Consider the following 19,195-nt stretch of genomic DNA (forward strand, 5'->3'; position numbering starts at 1 on the left):
AAGATGCATAATCTTTTTTTTTTCTTTTTTTTTCATTTATTTGCATAGATTTGAATGATACGGCCCTTGCAAGTATAGCAGAACCATTAGTTTGTAGAATAATATGAATTTGCTTCAAATTAGAACTTTTTGTCCTCATGTCATTACAGAATGATTTACTTTTTAATTCAAACACTACTAGCATAGTGAGGTTGCAAATGCTTTAATTCTTACTAAACTCTGAGGATTTAATGCCTAATAAGTGTTGCATCACAAATCATCCCATTTTATTTACATAAAATACATTAATAACTGGGAAATGCTAATATCAGGACCAGGAAACTACACACAATTTATGTGGCACTCCACCCATCATCTAAGGGCTATATACAGGCTGCAGGTGTGTGTGTGTGTTTGGGGGGGGGGGGGGTACAAAGTGTCTGATTCACAGTCTGGGATGAGACACGAAGCATCCTCGAATGGGATGAGCTGATGAGGGTGTGGGACAGGGTCACCATGGAAGCCAGGGAGGTGTTATGAAAGGACACCTAGAAAGCAGAGGTGGCCGACGTAAGACAATCTGAGCAATGGGTGGAAAACGCAGGACAGGAGGACAGTAGAGGCACTAATCATGGCAGCACATGATCAAGCACTGTGTGCAAGGTTGACGGAAGCAGGCGTGATTCACACCAGAGAAGACCCAAGATGCAGAGTGTTACAAAGGAGCTTCTGACGCAATGCAGCACCAAGCAGAAGGATGCAAGATGCTGGCAGGGAAAGCACGCACTGAGAGACACAACAAGTGGCAGACATCATAAGGAACATGAGCTGGACGCCCCCAAGTCCAAATGGCAGAAATTGGCAGAGGACTGCAAGGATAAGATCCTGTGGGACTTCCAGATTTAGACAGATAAACAGCCAGTGTCATAGTGAACAAGAGGCAGTGGAGATATGCTGCAGTCCCAAGAAATGGAAATCCAGAGAATGTGGAAGATTTACACTAAGGCCCCATGGTGAGATTTATAAATTATATATATAATTATAAATAATAATGTATAACATCTGATGGTCCAGAGGTGTTCACTAAAACAATCAGCAAGATTCCGCTTGGTTTCTCCAAAGTAAGGCTGATTACATCCCTTGCAAACAATACAGTAAATAACTGCAGCAGTAATGCATGAGAGGAAATGGGTGATAATTCATCCTTTCTTGCTTGTTATTTTAGTAACTGTCTTAATGCATTTACATTCAGCATCTAGAGTGTTTACAGACTTAGTACCCTGGTTATTACATGAATGGTCATTCATCTTCCTCTCGACAAGCATGTCATCAATTCTTTTGTGTCATTTATAGGAGGTTAGTGGGGAATTACAGTGAAGAGATGTGGTCTCTGTATCATCCTGGAGGATTTTAAGTATTTAAGTTTAATATTATCCAAATAATTCTTGTTGTATTAGCAGAGGATTGTTCTTAGGTCAGTGTGTCCATTTTTTGAACGGGTAAATTTGAATGATTTAGAATGAACTTCGCAGCAATATATACTATTAAAAGGTCTAAGAAGAGCTTCTACTAGTGAATTTAAATCCATTACAGACGCCAAAACGATATGAAATATATATAGGCCTATAAAACCTGTTCAGTCATAGTAGACATAAACATACATTCTGTCTTTTAAATAATTCATTAATAGCTAAGTTGCTTATTTAATCAGAAGGCTGCTTAGTTATCAGACAGACACACAACATATTTCATAATAATGGTATTTACTAGGTAATTGTCCCCCTCTGTTTAAACCATGCCATTGGCGGACTACTAGAAATGTAGGAGCTTTCTCCAGTCCTGGGTGAGTCTTGTAACCGGACCGTAACCGCCAGAGTTGCATTTGTGTTGGTTACCTTGTTTGAAGGTAATAACGCTTAGCACAGTGCTCCGTAACTATTCTCACTAGATGTCGCTCTTTTTCTGTAGATAGTAGACCTGCTTCCTATTGTGCAACATGCGCTCACGCACCAAACTCGCGCTCGTTCTATCACTGCACCAACGGACCGTTTACTGGGCAGTAGTGCGCAACTTTAGAGTTCGCACAGCACCACGGACGTAGTTTTGGGGGGGGACGGGGGGGACATGTCCCCCCCCACTTTTTCAAAAGCCGGTTTTGGTCCCCCCCAGTTTTTACAGTTAAAACCAAATATTTAAGTAGTGACAAAGTCATGTCCCCCCCACTTTTTAACGGTAAAAAAACCAATATCCAAATAGCGACAAATCTAGCACTAGGATTATGCAGCACCCCCCCCCCCCCCCCCCCCCGCTTAACAGTTCGCCACCCCAGGTTGTGTCCCCCCCACTTGTGAAATCAAAACTACGTCCATGCACAGCACTATGCGCTATTTTTTCTATCGTGTTCTGTCCGAATCAAGATATGATTTGTGCTTCAAGTTGGTGCACATTGAATACATTAAATGCCGCCCAATTGTTTTTAAACAGTTTGTTTCATCATTACATACAACGCATACCTAAAGTCTATTTTTACAAAATTATCAGATTAATCCAAGGGCATCCGTGTTCACGACTAATTATTTAACCTCGGTGAGCCATAATCATAGCCTGTGTTTAGCCAGAAACGGAACAGCAGTATTAAAAGTCCATGTGAACCCGTCACATTTGCAGTGCCTTTTCAGATACGTCACCTGCTGCTCGTGACATCCATGACACGCCCATCAGACAGGCGCGAGCTTTCCTTAGATGATGCTGTACCACGTGGCCTATGCATCCATCAGAAAACCCGTCGTTTGCTTACTAACCCAGGTCCAGCTATGCAGGCTAGACACCTGCTGTGTTTAAATATAAAAGGAAAGGAAAGTCAACTAAAGACAAATCCGAATGATGACTGAAATATATTAATTATAACAATTCGTTATTTCTTGCAAATTGCTGGTTCTATATGTCTTCGGGATATTTTCTCCAGTGAAGTAGTAGATCTATTATCTTGATTAAAACTTATAAAAATAAAAGCTGCTTATTAACTGCTATTATTGGATCATAATTGTATTTGTTTTACTCTTGTTAGATATTTGTCACTGCTGTTGATGTACAACTGCAAAATATCCCATCTTGACGGCACTTTTTGCTTCGTCTTTAACAATAATTTCTTGGCATTTCTTTAAATCTTTGCAAGCATGAGCAAACGGTGGCACACTTGTCTGAGATTTTACACCACGTGGCAAGCCAGAAAACCCTCTCAATCGCTTACTTTGTTAACTGGGTCCAGTGTCCAAGTTCGCTGACGTCTATATATAAAATATAAAAGAAATGGAAAGTCAGCCATGTCAGAATGATCAACATAGGCTTATTTATTACAATGTTATTATGTATTTCTTGCACCTCGTTATAATACATGTATACAGGATTTAACTGTAGAATCTCATATAAAATAGCCTAATTTATTATCCCGAGCAAAACAGTTATGGGGAAATGGGGAAAATATTACTAGACTATACCAATATATATAACAACAACAATAATAATACATTAGTACTGTTTTTTTATAATCATTGGATGTTTTATTATATTTCTTACAGTTGTACGACTGCAAAACAGCTTAACTAGTTTAGCAGCATGTTTTGCTCATCTTAACATAAATTAATTTAAAAGTAGCGTATTTCAACTTTGAATTTTTTGTAAAACTTTCCAAACATGAGCAAATGGTGGCACCCTTATTCCTGCCCTGCCATTTACACCATCCATGTCTTTTGTTCGAGAGAGAGAGAGAGAGAGAGAGAGAGAGAGAGAGAGAGAGAGATGGAGAGGGAGGGGGTGGCTATGACAGAAACTAGGATACGAGGAACGGCCGTTGGTATCGAGAGCGAGAACGTGGACGCCTGAACGTTGGGAGACACACAGCGAGGACAGAAGCGCGTTCAGGGGGACCGAGCACGACATGGTGACAGATTCCTCATAAATGCGCAAAATGGCGCAAGCATGAACGACCCCCGCCAACCACCAATCCTAACTGGATGAGCTAGCCAGAAAACCGCTTTTCTTTCCGTCTTGCTTTGTTTTCCTCTTTCACGGACAATTTTAAAGAGTTTAAATGGCTACCAAGAGGCGCCGCCTGGCTGCAGGCACACTTGGAATATATCTAGTCGTCTTTGTTGGTAAGTGTTTCTTACACATTAATAGCAATCACGCGACGTACGAGTAACACCTCTTTTGGGGTGACCAACCCTTCTCATAGCCAACGCTGAGGAGCCCCACACGGTTAATGGGCGTTGCGCTGACCATCCCGGTTGACCGTGAACTTGGCCGTGGCGTTAATCACGTTACCCTTTTAGAGGAGCACGGGTGCGCTGAAGCGACTGCAGAATTAAAGGATTGATTATATTGGGCGATGGGTGGATTGCGTAAACTTGATGACCCACGTTTCAGCCCCGCGATGTGAAGGCTGCGTGCAGTGTGTCGGTGATCTCGGCACTGATTTTAGTGTCAAATGCATCGAGCCTTGAGGCCAACCAATCAGCCAATCTTTCATCTGAAGCGTTATAATCAGTCCAAAACTGTAGCCAGCTCATAGTAATACTAATAGATCAGAGATTAATTGAAAAACTCCAATTTCACTATTTACAATTTTACTGCCTAAGTTTAGATATGGTTTAAGTGGTTTAAATCACCTGTAGTTAATACATTTGTTATTTTTAGAACTGTATATAGTGTTAAATTTGACATTTAGTGTAAAGATAAAGATTACTTATATGTTCATGCAAGGTCATCTGTCTTGGATGTAAACACGGCTGCTGGGATGGGGGGGGGGGGAGATTCGTTTTTTAGTGTGTGCATATGTACTTGGCTATACTTCATCTGAAATGCTGTAGTGTCCTGCTACAGTATGCTTATACTTGGCCTAGTGCCTTTATTGAGAGACTACCCCCCACTCCCTCCCCACACACACACACCCCACACACACCCCACCCCCGTGTGTCGTGTGTGGACAGCTCTGGATCTGGGAGCTCTCTGCGTGTTTTACCTTATTGTTAGGGTGCTGCGCACTGGAAATGCGGCTGATAATTTATGTCGTTGTATAGCTGCATTTATAATATCCCTACCTGAGGAACGGTATTTCACCTGCAGCACTATGTACGAATGTGGAGTGCGTATCTGTGTTTTCCTCCACTAGCTGTTTCTGCTTGTTGTATTTGAATGTTTATGAAGGTTCTCCCTAATGTGTTCCTCGACACTGATGCGTTTGTGCGTCTCTGCAGTTTAGAACGTGACAGTCCAATGGTTATTTACTGATACTGATAGGTGGGTATGAAGAACTGAACATTTTAAAGTGGTGATGGTACGTCTCAGTCATATCCTAGTCTTCCAAGCAAGTGCTGACCTTAAATACTCTTATGTGCGTCCCCAGCAGAAATATTTCTGCTGTCTCTCGCCCCGTTGAGCGGTTTGTGGCCATTATCTGTCAGGGAAGGCAGTGGCTCTGATGGACTGTCTCTTTGTATCGTCTATCCGTTGTCGTAAATGCTAGGGGAGGCGGCGGAGACGGGGACTCTTACCAGCCTGCTCCAGGGGTCACGTGGAAAGATTAAACTTCAAGCCTGGTTCTCTGTCCTTTTCAAATTTCTCCTTCTCCTTTGTGCACCGTGATTGACAGCCTGTGCCGATGAATGCGAGGCGCGGACCCTAGTAGTAGAGGGGCGCTCGGGATGCCGCCAGCCATAATCATGGTTTACTCCATTTCATTGCCAAGCAGCGTGAGCTCGGTGCGCGTGCTCCCGTGTTTAATGTCACGTGTGTGCATTAGCGGCTCGTGTGGGCTTTCTCAAACGGCTTTACCTCGCGCACTTACCTAATACCTGTGATTTGTGTGTGTGGCTATATGTAAGGGAGTCGCAGCAGCACGTGCGAGAGATGGGCGGTAAATGATTTGTTCTCCGCTGGCTTTGGCACCTGCAATTTACTCACTTTTTGTGATTGTTGTCAAAAATTACAGATATCAGGGATATGTCAATTTGCTAAATTGCACCCACACAATGTGAGTAAAACACATAACTGTATTAAAGTGAAGAGTTATAATGTCGACTGGTTTTGTTAAATAATAGATGTTCATTATTGGACCTAATCACACACACACACACACACACACACACACACACAGGTTAAGAATAGCAAAATATGTGTGTGTGTGTGTGTGTGTGTGTGTGTGTGTGTGTGTGTGTGTGTGTGTGTGTGTGTGTGTGAGAGAGAGAGAGTGAGTGAGGAAGAGAGAGTAGAGTATCCCCTCTGAGCCACAGATTGAAGACGTGTCCTTAATGAGATCAAAAAGAATTCCATTGATTAATAATTTACCTTTGTGGAAGTCTGGGGGTGGAAAACAAGCATAGCAATACAACACATTTTCTTCTTAATGTGAGTTAATGAACTAACTGATGAATGTTGTTCATCTTTATATTTTACTTTAAGGCTAAAATAACTGGCATTCTTGTTCGTTGGTGGTCATTTTAGGGTCATGGTGATGGGGTTCAGAAAGTAAAAGTCCTCACCAGGATTTTGCTCAGGATTCCTGGATTGTGTTGATTCCACTAATTTTACCTGCCACTAATTGGAAAATCCAGCAAGCTTGAATAAAATCCTGGGAAGGACTTTTACTTTCTGAACCTGGAATGCCCACCTCTGGTGTAATGTGATTTTAGCAGGTGTAAGTGTAGGCAGGAGCCTGTGTGGCAGGCTGCCTGATAGGCTGCTCCATCTGAACAAGCGCAGTAAAAACAAGCCACCTGGATTTTGAAGGATGGTCAGGGAGTACTGCAAAGAAGAGTATGTGTGTGTGTGTGTGTGTGTGTGTGTGTGTGTGTGTGTGTGTGTGTGTGTGTGTGAGCCGTTCATGCGATATCATAGCAAATTGCAAAGATCCCTTCATCTGTTGCGTGGCCAGTTGTATTCAGAGAACACAGAAGAAAATAGTTCACGGAAAATATAAAGTGAGACAAAAACGACCTCTGAACCTCCCTCGTCAGTTCACAGAGCGACTGGGATTCGGAGTGAGATATACGTGATGTTTGAGGATGAGGACGTGTGTGTGAGCGCGCGTATGCACGTCAGCTCTCTAAGAATGTGCCACAGAATCTCTCAGTGACTCAAGGTCATGAAGGACTATAGGGCTAGTGTCTTCAGAGCTGCTATTTTGACTGGAGCACTGACTGAATTGCGGCTCTGAATGGTTAAGGGCTTGAGGCCAGTGAGACCGGCTCTCCCTGCTCTGCCATGCCACAGCTTTTGTTGGCTGAAAGTGTGTACGGGAGCGCAGCCACGTTTAAAGGGCCACAGAAGCTCCGGCCTGCGTGCAGATTTCATAACTAGTGGAATGCTGGAATGAGCAAAATTTTTTTAATGAACCTTTTGGTGTTTGAATTGTTTAGCATGACACACACCAAAACAATAGGGAGTGCAGAATTTGTTGTTCTAATATTTTCCCCAGTTGCGTGGTGTAGTTGGCCTCCCTAAGAGATCTGTTGAAATGTGGGGAATGTGTGCTGTATTTGGCTTTAATGGATGCTGTTTAATCCATTTTTTGTCTTGGATTTTATCCTGCAGTAACGCCAGATGGTTCTATATGGCACATTTGTCTCTGTCTGTCGTATATCAGAGATGTGCTGTTCTTACACTGATGGAAAGCCAGGATGTTGAGTCAGACTCTCATCTGTGTGTGTGCGTGTGCGCGTATGCATGCGCCTATTTGCACGCGTGCCTGTGCATAAGTGCATTAAGTGCATGTGTGCATGCATGCTTAAATCCAGCTGTGAGTGCAGGGACTGGTAGATCGCTTTTGCTGCTCTGCACAGCTGTGCTCTCCGCTCATCTTTCCCTCCATCTTTCCCTCCATCTTTCTCAGCTCAAGGGGATTAGGGGTTCAGTTCAGTGTAATCAGTGCCCCCTGTTCCATTGTTAGAATCTGCACAATGACTGTACACATACTGCTAGTGTCCTGTTGCAGCTCTACAGTATGAATCTGTATAGCTGACTACGAGTCTTTTAAAACAGCTTTATTATAAATCAAACAGCAAATATCTGCTGGATTTCTTTACTGGTGATCTAGCAGATGCCCCTGCGTAACCAGTCTGGCACTCAACATAAACATGCAGAGCACGGCCATCTTTGCCAGGAGTGAGATGATGGCCGGTCACACTGTCACGAGCCCCCAGTTTTGGGGCCTCTGGGCCAAAGGTCACATCTGCACTGGAGATGCTCCTTGTTGGGGAACTGAACAAGAGTGATGCCCCAGGAACTCTGCTGCATGGAGAGGAGAGATGTCTGCTGGGTCGGAAAAGGCGGCAGGGTCTCACAACTGCAAGTTCAAAGGAATTCATACGGGTTTAACGGTCGTAGCTTTTCTTCTGACATCCTCCGTATAAGATCAGACGAGGCTGTTGTTCATTACAGATCATGCTAAATGTTTTTTTTTCCTTTTTTGACATCTTGACTGTAATAAATATTTCAGTTATTCGAGTGTTGAAATTTGTTTCAGAAGCCATAAAGGTGCACACACGTTTAGCAAACATAAAATTACACATGGCAGAAAAGTTTTGTAACACAGCAGTGGAAAGAGTACACCACACACACACACACACACACACACACACACACACACACACACACACACACACACACACACACACACACACATCAAGAAGAGTCATAAGCAGTTCTGTCTTGTTCAGTCCTGACACTGGAGGGGGTTTTCACAGCTGTGATGTGGAAGGGAAGAAGGGACAAATCAAGACCCAGTGACACCGAGCCTGGTGCCCCACCCGTCTCATCGCGGGGGATTGGGTTTCAGGTGCTGATGGCAGTAGGCATGAGGAGCCCCTGCCCATGGGCTGTAGAGTCTGACTGGAGCTGGGGTTGGGGGTGGGGTTAAGGGTTGGGGGTGGGGTTAGACATGGAGGTTGGGGTGTGCTGCAAAAAGCACACCCTGAGAGGACCTCTGCTCACGGGGCTCTCCAACTCCGACCACTTCAGGGGCAGTCCCAGAATGCACGGGTACATTTGCCCATGAAGTTCAGTTAGGAGAGATAAAGGAGAGAGAGAGAGAGAGAGAGAGAGAGAGAGAGAGGGAGAGAGAGAGAGAGAGAGAGAGAGAGAGAGAGGGAGAGAGAGAGAGAGAGAGAGAGAGAGAAGGGTTACTTGGTATGCCTTTCTGCTTGTTTTTGCTCCCCCTGCCTGAAAGGGAGTCTTTCCTTCCTTCTGTTGGTGGTGTTGAAATATTACCTGGTTACCAGTGGAAAGCAAAGTATCCCTTGGACAATTCACGTTCATTCTTTCTTTCTTTCTTTCTTTCTTTCTTTCTTTCTTTCTTTCTTTCTCACACTGCTCTTTCTTCTAGGTCTTTCTCATGCTTTTGTATGTTATCTACCTGCATGTCTACCTGTTTGTCTGTCTGTTTTTCTTTCTCTCATTCTCTTCCTCTAACACACTCTACATTTTGCTCACTCCTTCTTAAGGCTCTGATTTAAAACATTGTCCTTGTCCTTTCACACACACACACACACACACACACACACACACACACACACACACACACACACACACACACACACACACACACACACACACACACACACACACACACACACACACACAATTTCTATCAGAACAATTAGCTTTTGAAGATGTAGTCAAGGTAGTTCTAGACATTTCCATCTCTGTTTTTCACTGTTTAGGCCTTTAGTTAATGATCATCTTTGCAACTTGAGATGATATTTCAGAAATTATAATGGAAGTGTATGCTGAGTTATTGTTAGGCTTACTGAGCAGTAACTATTGATTTTCTAAAACTATTGGTATTGTTTTTGGAAAGGGATCCCTTATAACATATATGAAATCTGTGTGTTTGCAGGCACTGTAACTGGAGCTGAACTGTCTTTCACTATGGAGCCCAGTGACATCATTGCGGTGCAGGAACAGCCCCTCATGCTGCACTGCCAGGCGGAAGGAATTCCACCAATCACCACACAGTGGAGGCGGAATGGAGCGCCTCTATTGCAGGATGAGAACTATTCCATGTTTGCCAATGGCTCACTGCTGATTGGTCACTTCCAGAGGACCAAGTTCGACGGTTCATCCGACGAGGGGGACTACGAATGTGTGGCCCAGAACTCCTTTGGGCTGGTCGTGAGCCGCAAGGCTAAAGTCCAGGCTGCCAGTGAGTAGCATAGCACCTGCTCGCACGCACACACACACGCACGCTCACACACACACACACACACACACACACACACACACACACACACACACACACACACACACACACACACACACACACACACACACATACTCACTACATTCATATCACTGCTCTCTTGATGGCTTTTTGATATAATAGATTAATAGCTGGATTAAACAGCAGCATTTGTTATTGCCAGCAAGAGATGGAGCAACAGGATCATTGTTGTCCTAAATGTGAACTTCTGTGCTGAAGGACTCGGTATCTGGACGGTCTGCCATCGTGCAGTTTAAGTTGTACCTGACCCATTTTTTTTACTCAAGAATGTTAGTAGAGTAAAACTGAAATAACAATCTTAAATACCTTGAAGATTTCTGAATATGTGATGATTAGAGACATGTTTGTTAAACCTGCTGTTAGACTTTCTGTTTCTAAAATATATTTCTAGACCGGTCCATTTTGCAGCAGATAGTTTAGATTAACAGAACAACTGAGGCAGAGTGACTCGCAGACACTATGCAGACAAACTCTGATCTGACTGTTCCACACAAATGCCCATCTGTATGTATCTAAATCAAAGAAAGGCAAGCCTGATTTGCACACTGTGCACTGTGCACACTGTGGAGGTAAACTCCATGGTACACTTTTGTGCGACACTTTGACGCTGCCACCTGGGTTGTGATGAATATGGCGAGATCTGGCGCCCATGTATCAGAGTGCTGATGTGTAATCCCCGCACACTGGGATCCTTGTTCAAGCCCCTTTTGTCGGAGAACGATAATCTTGGCTGCCAGCGAGATGGCTGTTGAACAAGGGGGCGGAGCCGTTCCTTTCTGGTCCCGCCCTCCTGCTGAGCGACTGCCGGAATGCAGTTGGCATTCTGGCCAGGATCATGTCCTGTCTGTAAAAAAAAAAAACAATAATAAAATATCATGTGAGTTTCTCACATGTTGCTGTCTGCTAACACAGATGTGGACCAGTGAGAGGGAGTGAGGAGACGGCAGTGTGTGGTGTGGTGTGGTGTGGGGTCTCCAAAGCTCCATGGAGGGCAGTGTGAGGTGTGAAGGTCTCAGAGGGCAGTGTGGGTGCGTCTCCTCAACTCTGTGGAAGTGTGTGGTGTGAAGATCTCCTCCTAGGGCATTATGTGGTGTTGGGGTCTCCCCAACTCTGTAGAGGGCATTGGGTGGTGTGAGGGTCTCCTCAGCTGTGTGGAGGACAGTGTGTGTGTGAAAATCTCCTCCGAGGGCAGTGTGTGGTGTGACGATCTCCCCTGAGGGCAATGTGTGGTGTGAAGATCTCCTCCGAGGGCAGTGTGTGGTGTGAAGATCTCCCCTGAGGGCAATGTGTGGTGTGAAGATCTCCCCTGAGGGCAGTGTGTGGTGTGAAGATCTCCCCTGAGGGCAGTGTGTGGTGTGAAGATCTCCCCTGAAGGCAGTGTGTGGTGTGAAGATCCCCTCAACTCTGCAGAACTGCTAGCGGGGAGTTAGGATGGTAGAGTCTGGCATGGAGGCTGGCACCATTATGCTCAGGGCTGTGGTTAGCAGCACTTACACACTGTGTTAATTAGAACGATCCTGGCAGTATTAATGTCATCACACTGGGGACGCTGACAAGAAGGACACAGCAGAGCTTTCTGTTTGTCTCTTTCTCTTTCTCTCTTTCTCTGTTTTTGTTCCTTTTATGCTGCTGCATGCACAAATTGCCCCTCAGCTATTGATTGATTTTACTGCAGAAAAGAAAAAAGAGCTTACAGGTCCAACTGCTTATTACCTTGTAGAGGAACATGAAAGACATTTGAATGAATATCTGAATGTCTTGGGCTCATGACCCCTAGGTCATAGAATCACAGCCCTGGGCAAGACTCAGACCATTCTTCATGCAGCACACATATGCCTGCTGTTAACTTCAGAACACTGAATATTCACTGAACACACAGGGCAGCTTTGACCGGACAGAGAAAGGCATCTCACACAGATGCGTATATATACACAGACACGCTCACACACACGCGGCCTCATGAATACACGCGCACCCGCATACACAATCACGCTCTCTCTCTCCACTCCCTGTCTCACACACTCAGTCACTCACACACACACACCCACATGCACACACACTTCACTCTGTTTCTCACACACACACACACACACACAGACGCACGTCCGCTCCGGCTCCAGTCTCAGCAGGACGGTGGCAACGGTGCCACCCGTCCCGTCCCAGGCGCCGAGGAGTCCCAGGGACCCCCCCCCCCCCCCCCCATTCCCCCCTCCCCCCATAGACACGTCGTTGGGCTGGAGGAGGAGGAGGGGGCCGCACAGCCACAGGGCAAAGGCAGCTGCGTTTGTCCTGAACTGCGGCCATCTTTCCCTGTGGAACGTATGGAGCACATCAAAGGACATCATCTCTCCCGCCCGTTCTTGTCTCTCTCTCTCTTTTTTTCTTTTTATAAATGTATTGATTCTTTTATTCTTTCATTTTGATGCTGCCACAGCTTCACGCTGTATTATTGTCATATGTATTAACGCATATCTGTGCATCTCGCCATGGCTTTTAGCTGACTAATTTGCATTCGGCAGATGAGTTGTGTGTGTGTGTGTGTGTGTGTGTGTGTGTGTGTGTGTGTGGAGAAAGTGGAACAGATGCATTATAGGAGGGGAAAAGAGAGAGAGAGAGAACATTACGTGAAGAGCTACTACAGTACAGTGTGAATAATTTAATTGTTATTATGATCTGAAGTAGATATGAAATACAACAAAATGAAAATCTGGGTGAGGAATTATTAGCTCATGAATAAAGATGATAGCCTCTCATGACAAGGGAATCACAGCTGAAAGGGTCTCTCCACAGTGACTGAAACGCCCTGTCCGGCAGTAGAGGCTGTGAACTAGGAAAACCAATATTTTCCCTCTTTCTGGTCCAGCGGTCATAGTAATTCTTTTCAGTGGCGTGTGCTTTGTGAATAATAGTCAGGGCTTATGTTTCTTGTTTCTGTGTCGCAATGTGACCTTTTGACCCCCGATCGCTGGGCTGAGGGGCAGACTTACAGAGAGCGGGCTCCATAATACGAAAGTACGTGGGAGGCAACGGAGCAATGGTGCCTGTACGCATGTGTGTGTGTGTGTGTGTGTGTGTGTCTGTTTGTGTGTCTGTGTGTGAGTGCATTTGTGCGCGTGTGCATTTGTGTGCATGTGTTTGTCTGTGTGTATCCGCATATGTGTATGTGTTTGTGTGTGTGTGGGCGTGCATCTGTGTGTATGTGTGCCAGTACACACTCATGTATGTGTGTGTGTGTGTGTGTGTGAGTGTGTATGTGAGTGTGTGTGTGAGTGTGAGTGTGAGTGTGTGTGTGTGTGTGAGTGTGTGTGTGTGAGTGTGTGTGTGTGAGCGTGAGCGTGAGTGTGTGTGTGTGTGTGTGTGTGTGTGTGTGTGTGTGTGTGTGTGTGTGTGTGTGTGTGTGTGTGAGTGTGTGTGTGTGAGCGTGAGCGTGAGCGTGTGTGTGTGTGTGTGTGTGTGTGTGTGTGTGAGTGGGAGTGTGTGTGTGTGTGTGTGTGTGTGTGTGTGTGTGTGTGTGTGTGTGTGTGTGTGTGTGAGTGTGTGTGTGTGTGTGAGTGTGAGTGTGTGTGTGTGTGTGTGTGTGTGTGTGTGTGAGTGTGTGTGTGTGTGTGTGTGTGTGTGTGTGTGTGTGTGTGTGAGTGTGAGTGGGAGTGTGTGTGTGTGTGTGTGTGTGTGTGTGTGTGTGTGTGTGTGTGTGTGTGTGTGTGTGTGTGTGTGGCATGCTGACGCAGAAGCAGGAAGGGGGCTGATGAGTGTGTTGAGTGAAGAGGAGAGCCTCGGGATGTGGCCTCTTCGTAAACGACCCCCTTACCCCGTTGCGGGAGCAGCAGTGAGACAGGCCCCTAGAGAGAAGTGCCCCGCCCCCTCAACCCCAGCAACCCTCCAACCATCATCACCGAGCTCCTCTGTGCCTTTATCTGACAGGCCCTTCTCTTTTGTGACTGGAACAAAGGCCCCCACCGCGGCTGTGATCGCGTCTAGCGGCCGCTACTGATGTTGGCGAGGACACGAGGCGAGATTGTCCCTGATTGTCTCCACCGTGTCCAATCAATGAGCCTCTAATAGGCCCTCCAGGTGTTCTGCTGGAGATGGGCTCTGATCTGTGGATCACGGCACTCTGTAAGGCCTGTGAACCTCCCACCCTGGGCATTGTTGGGACATGAAGCAAAATCTATATTTCCTTTTTTAAAAAGAAGTGGACGGATGCTCACTACCCCACCTCTCACTACCCCACCTCTCTCTACCCCACCTCTCCCTACCCACCTCTCACTACCCACCTCTCACTACCCCACCTCTCTCTACCCCACCTCTCCCTACCCCACCTCTCACGACCCCACCTCTCCCTACCCACCTCTCCCTACCCCACCTCTCACTACCCCACCTCTCACTACCCACCTCTCCCTACCCCACCTCTCACTACCCCACCTCTCTCTACCCCACCTCTCACTACCCCACCTCTCACTACCCACCTCTCAATACCCCACCTCTCACTACCCCACCTCTCTCTACCCCACCTCTCCCTACCCACCTCTCACTACCCCACCTCTCACTACCCCACCTCTCTCTACCCCACCTCTCACTACCCCACCTCTCCCTACCCACCTCTCACTACCCCACCTCTCACTACCCCACCTCTCCCTACCCCACCTCTCTCTACCCCACCTCTCACTACCCCACCTCTCCCTACCCCACCTCTCACTACCCACCTCTCCCTACCCCACCTCTCACTACCCCACCTCTCCCTACCCCACCTCTCACTACCCCACCTCTCACTACCCCACCTCTCTCTACCCCACCTCTCCCTACCCACCTCTCCCTACCCACCTCTCTCTACCCCACCTCTCACTACCCCACCTCTCCCTACCCCACCTCTCACTACCCCACCTCTCTCTACCCCACCTCTCCCTACCCCACCTCTCTCTACCCCACCTCTCACTACCCCACCTCTCACTACCCCACCTCTCTCTACCCCACCTCTCCCTACCCACCTCTCCCTACCCACCTCTCTCTACCCCACCTCTCACTACCCCACCTCTCTCTACCCCACCTCTCCCTACCCCACCTCTCACTACCCCACCTCTCCCTACCCCACCTCTCCCTACCCCACCTCTCCCTACCCCACCTCTCCTTTGTGCGTTGTGTCTAGTCCTCACGCCAAGCTTCTGTGGCCCAGTGTGGGTGGCCATAGCAGGCGATGCGACACAACATCAAAAGAGTGAGCAATTCCTCTTTAAGGAGATGAAAGGGGGGAAAAGGGGAGGGGAGTGGAAGACTTGAGAAAAGATGGAGAGCGTCTCCTCCTTGACTTGTCCTATTTGTCCTTTTCCACAAACTCTAAAGCACACTTGGAAACTATAAAGAAACTGTAAACTGTAAAGGACATTTAGAGATCTCAGAGAGCAACTCACATCCTGTCCCTGTGCTGGACTGACGGTGTCCATACACGCTTGGCGGACCCTCTGCTGTGGCCGCGAGCTGCCAGACGTGTAGCTGACACGGTGGCCCCCACTCAGCCTGCAGGCTCACCACCAGCCGGGCGTATTTAGCGTTCAGGAGGGCTTCCTCCCCCACCCTCACCCTCTCCACCCCCACACCGGCTCTTTCAGGCTTTCAGCGGCACGCCGACGCCCAGGAGCCGGGCCCTTTCTCCAGCGCTGAGCGCAGTGACACAGATCTACACCGTGGCCTTTACGTTCTGTCTCTCTCTGCTTCAGTCTCCATTCGTTTTCTTCCTTTTTTGTCGTTTTTGTGCTCTTACTCAATTTGAACCACTGTGTAATGTGGCCATTTTGGGACCCCTGTAACACCGGTGAGAATGGCCAAGAGCAGGCTGTGATTAGTGAGGGCTCTCTACACCCTCACTCAGATAAAGAGAAACGCCTGCACACAACCATCGTTCAACCCCACCTGCTCCACCCACCCCACCCACACACGCCTGCTTTCCTTCATAAAGCTTTCCTCATGCCATTTTCCTGGGCACTCTCCAGTGACCAGCCTTTTCCGGAAAATACAAATCTTTGTTAAATTGTGGATTTTTTTTGTCTTCTTTGACTTCTCCTTGGCACTGCTTTCAGTCTCTCTCTCTTTCTCTCTCTCTCTCTGTCTCTCTCAGTCTCTCTCCATCTCTCTCTCTCTCTCTCTGTCTCTCTGCTGCCTTTCATACTCTTTCTGTTAATCTCTTTCTCTCTAGCTTTTCCCTCATTCTTATACTTTCATTTTCTCTCTCTGTGTCTCACTCTCTCTCCCTCTCTCCTCTCATTAGCTTGGTCTCAGGAAGCTTTTCATCATCTGAAAGAAACACAGGGACAGTAGAGTGGACTGAGCACTGCTATTCTGTGCCTCCCAGCTCTTACCCCTCCCACTCGTGTTGCCTAGCAACCAGTCAAAAAAGCCCCGGTCACCCAATAGCTTTTGGGGGATCTGCTGATAGCACAAGCCTTTGTGCCATTCTTTAAAAGTAATTGGAAAGAGTTTAAGCTTTGTTAAGTTAGAATTTACCTTCTCTCCTTCCCTGGCCATCCTGCTGAGCATCGTGTGGTGTAATTGACCAGTGCTGTCCTGTATGGGTATTTGTAGAATCAAGACTGCAAGTTTAAGCAGACAAAAAATGAAAAAAAAGAGAGAGACTGTGAAAGAGGGGATTGTGGGGGAAAACATGGCACTTGAACAGAAGCGGATGGCCAATCACACCAGTTTAAACGTTTGTACAGGTTTAAATCTGTCTGTTTGAGTGGGGGAGGTAGACCAGCACACGGTGTATGAGCTGGTTGAGCTGGTGCGTTTGATCTGCTGGCGTGGTCACATCCTGGTTCTTCCTAGACTGGGCGGGTTCAGGCTTTGACTTTGTTGGTCTGGTTAGTTAAAGTTGTGAAATACCCATTTTAGGTTATTTGAGAAGGTACGGTTTTTCATTTGTGGAATTTGAGAAAGTTATCTTGCTCATCTCAAGAAGAGAAGAAGGTTTGCTTAACTGTGGTGTCTGGGGAGCAGATTTTATTGCTGGTTTTAGAGGGTGTGCTGTTCTGTGCTAGATGAGATATTCCATGTGAATAGTTATTTGAGAAAAATGTTTGAGTTGATAGACATGTTTCTTATGTTTGAGGAGTGTTAGTTTTACTAGGTTCAAAATCTCAAAGTGTGTCACATCTTTGAAGCATTTAGAATCAGACGGGATGAGCCTGATGGCGTAGACACCACTAGTAATATCAATAATAGTGAATAAATTAATACATGTAGTGAATGTTGCCTCTTTGGTAGACAAATCCAGGACATTGTGTTGACTTGTATAGCCAGATGCAGCAAGAAGGATGAGGAAATGTCCCCCCCTCTGTCTCTCTCTCTCTTTCTCTCTCTCTCTCTCTCTCTCTCTCTCTCTCTCTCTCTATCTCACTCTGTTCTATCATCCTCTGTTTTATATTCCTCCCTCCCCCTTTGGTTCACCTGCTTCTTACTTCACCTCATCTTCATCAATCACCTTCATCCTCGTTTTCTTTGTCTGGCCAGCCCATGGTAACCCCTCCTTCTTCCCTGGGACTGGACAGCACCGCTACACTGGCCTGGAGGCCACACTGGACCTTCAGATACAAACTGAGCATCTCCGCGCACGAAAGGAAGAACAGAACAGTGGCAGAGAAGGAAAGATAACAGGAAGAAGAGAGGAGAACAGAACAGAAGAGGAGAAAGTCATTCATTATGCTTGTTTTTTCCTAATCCAGAGTAAACCTAGTCTATCCATGGCCCATTTCCCCACAGACATCCTTCAGAAAGGAGACCCAGACATACTGTCTGAAACACCAGTCCACTGAGAATATAAAATGACACTAAAAATAGGACTCTGTTGGTTATCCTTATAAAGACATACAAAGGCATTGTTTGTGCCGCTTTGCTTGTAAACAGCATGTTAGTGCGCTCAGAGCCGGTCATGTGACTTGACGGGCGGCTGTGTCCCGAGGGTGCGGTTGGCGTCCGTCAGAAGCACGAAACAACTTCTGGAGTCCATGGACTTCTGGAATCCATTGTTCAGAGTGAACTTTTTAAAAAACCCTTTTATTCCATTGACGTTCCTCACCACCTCTGCTACTGTCTGTCTTGACAGCTGCAAAGTTCGGCTCTTCTGTCTGCCTTGCCAGCCTTTGACTGCTTCCTCAGACCTTGCTATCTGGTTCAGTCTCTCCCCCCCCCAATATTTTTTTGTGTGTTATCATTGTCTTTTGCTCAGTTTTTTATAGTGTGAGATTGCCAGGGATAATATTGCGATATGGCTGAGCTCGTTGTGTGTGTGTGTGTGTGTGTGTGTGTGTGTGTGTGTGTGTGTGTGTGTGTGTGTGTGTGTGTGTGTGTGTGTGTGTGTGTGTGTGTGTGTGTGTGTGTGTGTGTGTGTGTGTGTGTGGTACTTTGGTCTCCTGCTGGTTGATAATGTCTCTCGTGTCCTTTTCAGCCCCTGGATAAGTGCCAAGCCTCTGTTATCCCAACTCTCTGCTATCAGAGGATAAGCAACATTATAACATATACAGGTCACTGTGATCGGGTGGTCTGATTCATAGCAGCATTACGTTTTATAGTCAGGAGACATGTGACATAATGGTAACAAAGCGAAAAATTATTTCAGTGTTAAAAAGAAAATACAGCAACGGTCAAGTAGCAAAGGACAATCTGAGACAGAGAGAGAAAGAGAGAGACAGAAAGAGAGAGAGAGAGAGAGTGAGAGAGCACGAGAAGAGAAAGACATCGGTATCAGAGCAGATCCAGAGACTCGCAAGCATCTACCGGTATCTTATCTGCTGTCTCCCTGGAGCTGTGTGAAGAGGAAGCTGGAGACAGCTCTCTCCATTCCTGGACACACAGTTTGTTTGGCATCTGTGCACAAAAACATGAGTCATACATGCACAAAGAGTAGACCATGCTAGCCTGCTAGAAGACATCACCTCTGACACTGACATGGAT

The 19,195-nt window shown here is 46.4% G+C and overlaps 1 protein-coding gene across 1 annotated transcript in view; it reads left to right on the forward strand.

Moving 5' to 3' along the window:
* The first annotated feature begins 3,790 nt into the window (after positions 1-3,790).
* Positions 3,791-19,195, forward strand: part of igdcc3 (immunoglobulin superfamily, DCC subclass, member 3) — a 68,401-nt gene continuing 52,996 nt past the window's right edge. Inside the window, exons 1-2 of the mRNA XM_076999349.1 lie at positions 3,791-4,133; positions 9,872-10,177. Coding sequence (XP_076855464.1) covers positions 4,070-4,133; positions 9,872-10,177 — 370 coding nt within the window. The 5' untranslated portion in view covers positions 3,791-4,069. The remainder of the gene's footprint in view (positions 4,134-9,871; positions 10,178-19,195) is intronic.

Source organism: Brachyhypopomus gauderio, chromosome 1, assembly GCF_052324685.1.
Source record: "Brachyhypopomus gauderio isolate BG-103 chromosome 1, BGAUD_0.2, whole genome shotgun sequence".
NCBI lineage: Eukaryota > Metazoa > Chordata > Actinopteri > Gymnotiformes > Hypopomidae > Brachyhypopomus > Brachyhypopomus gauderio.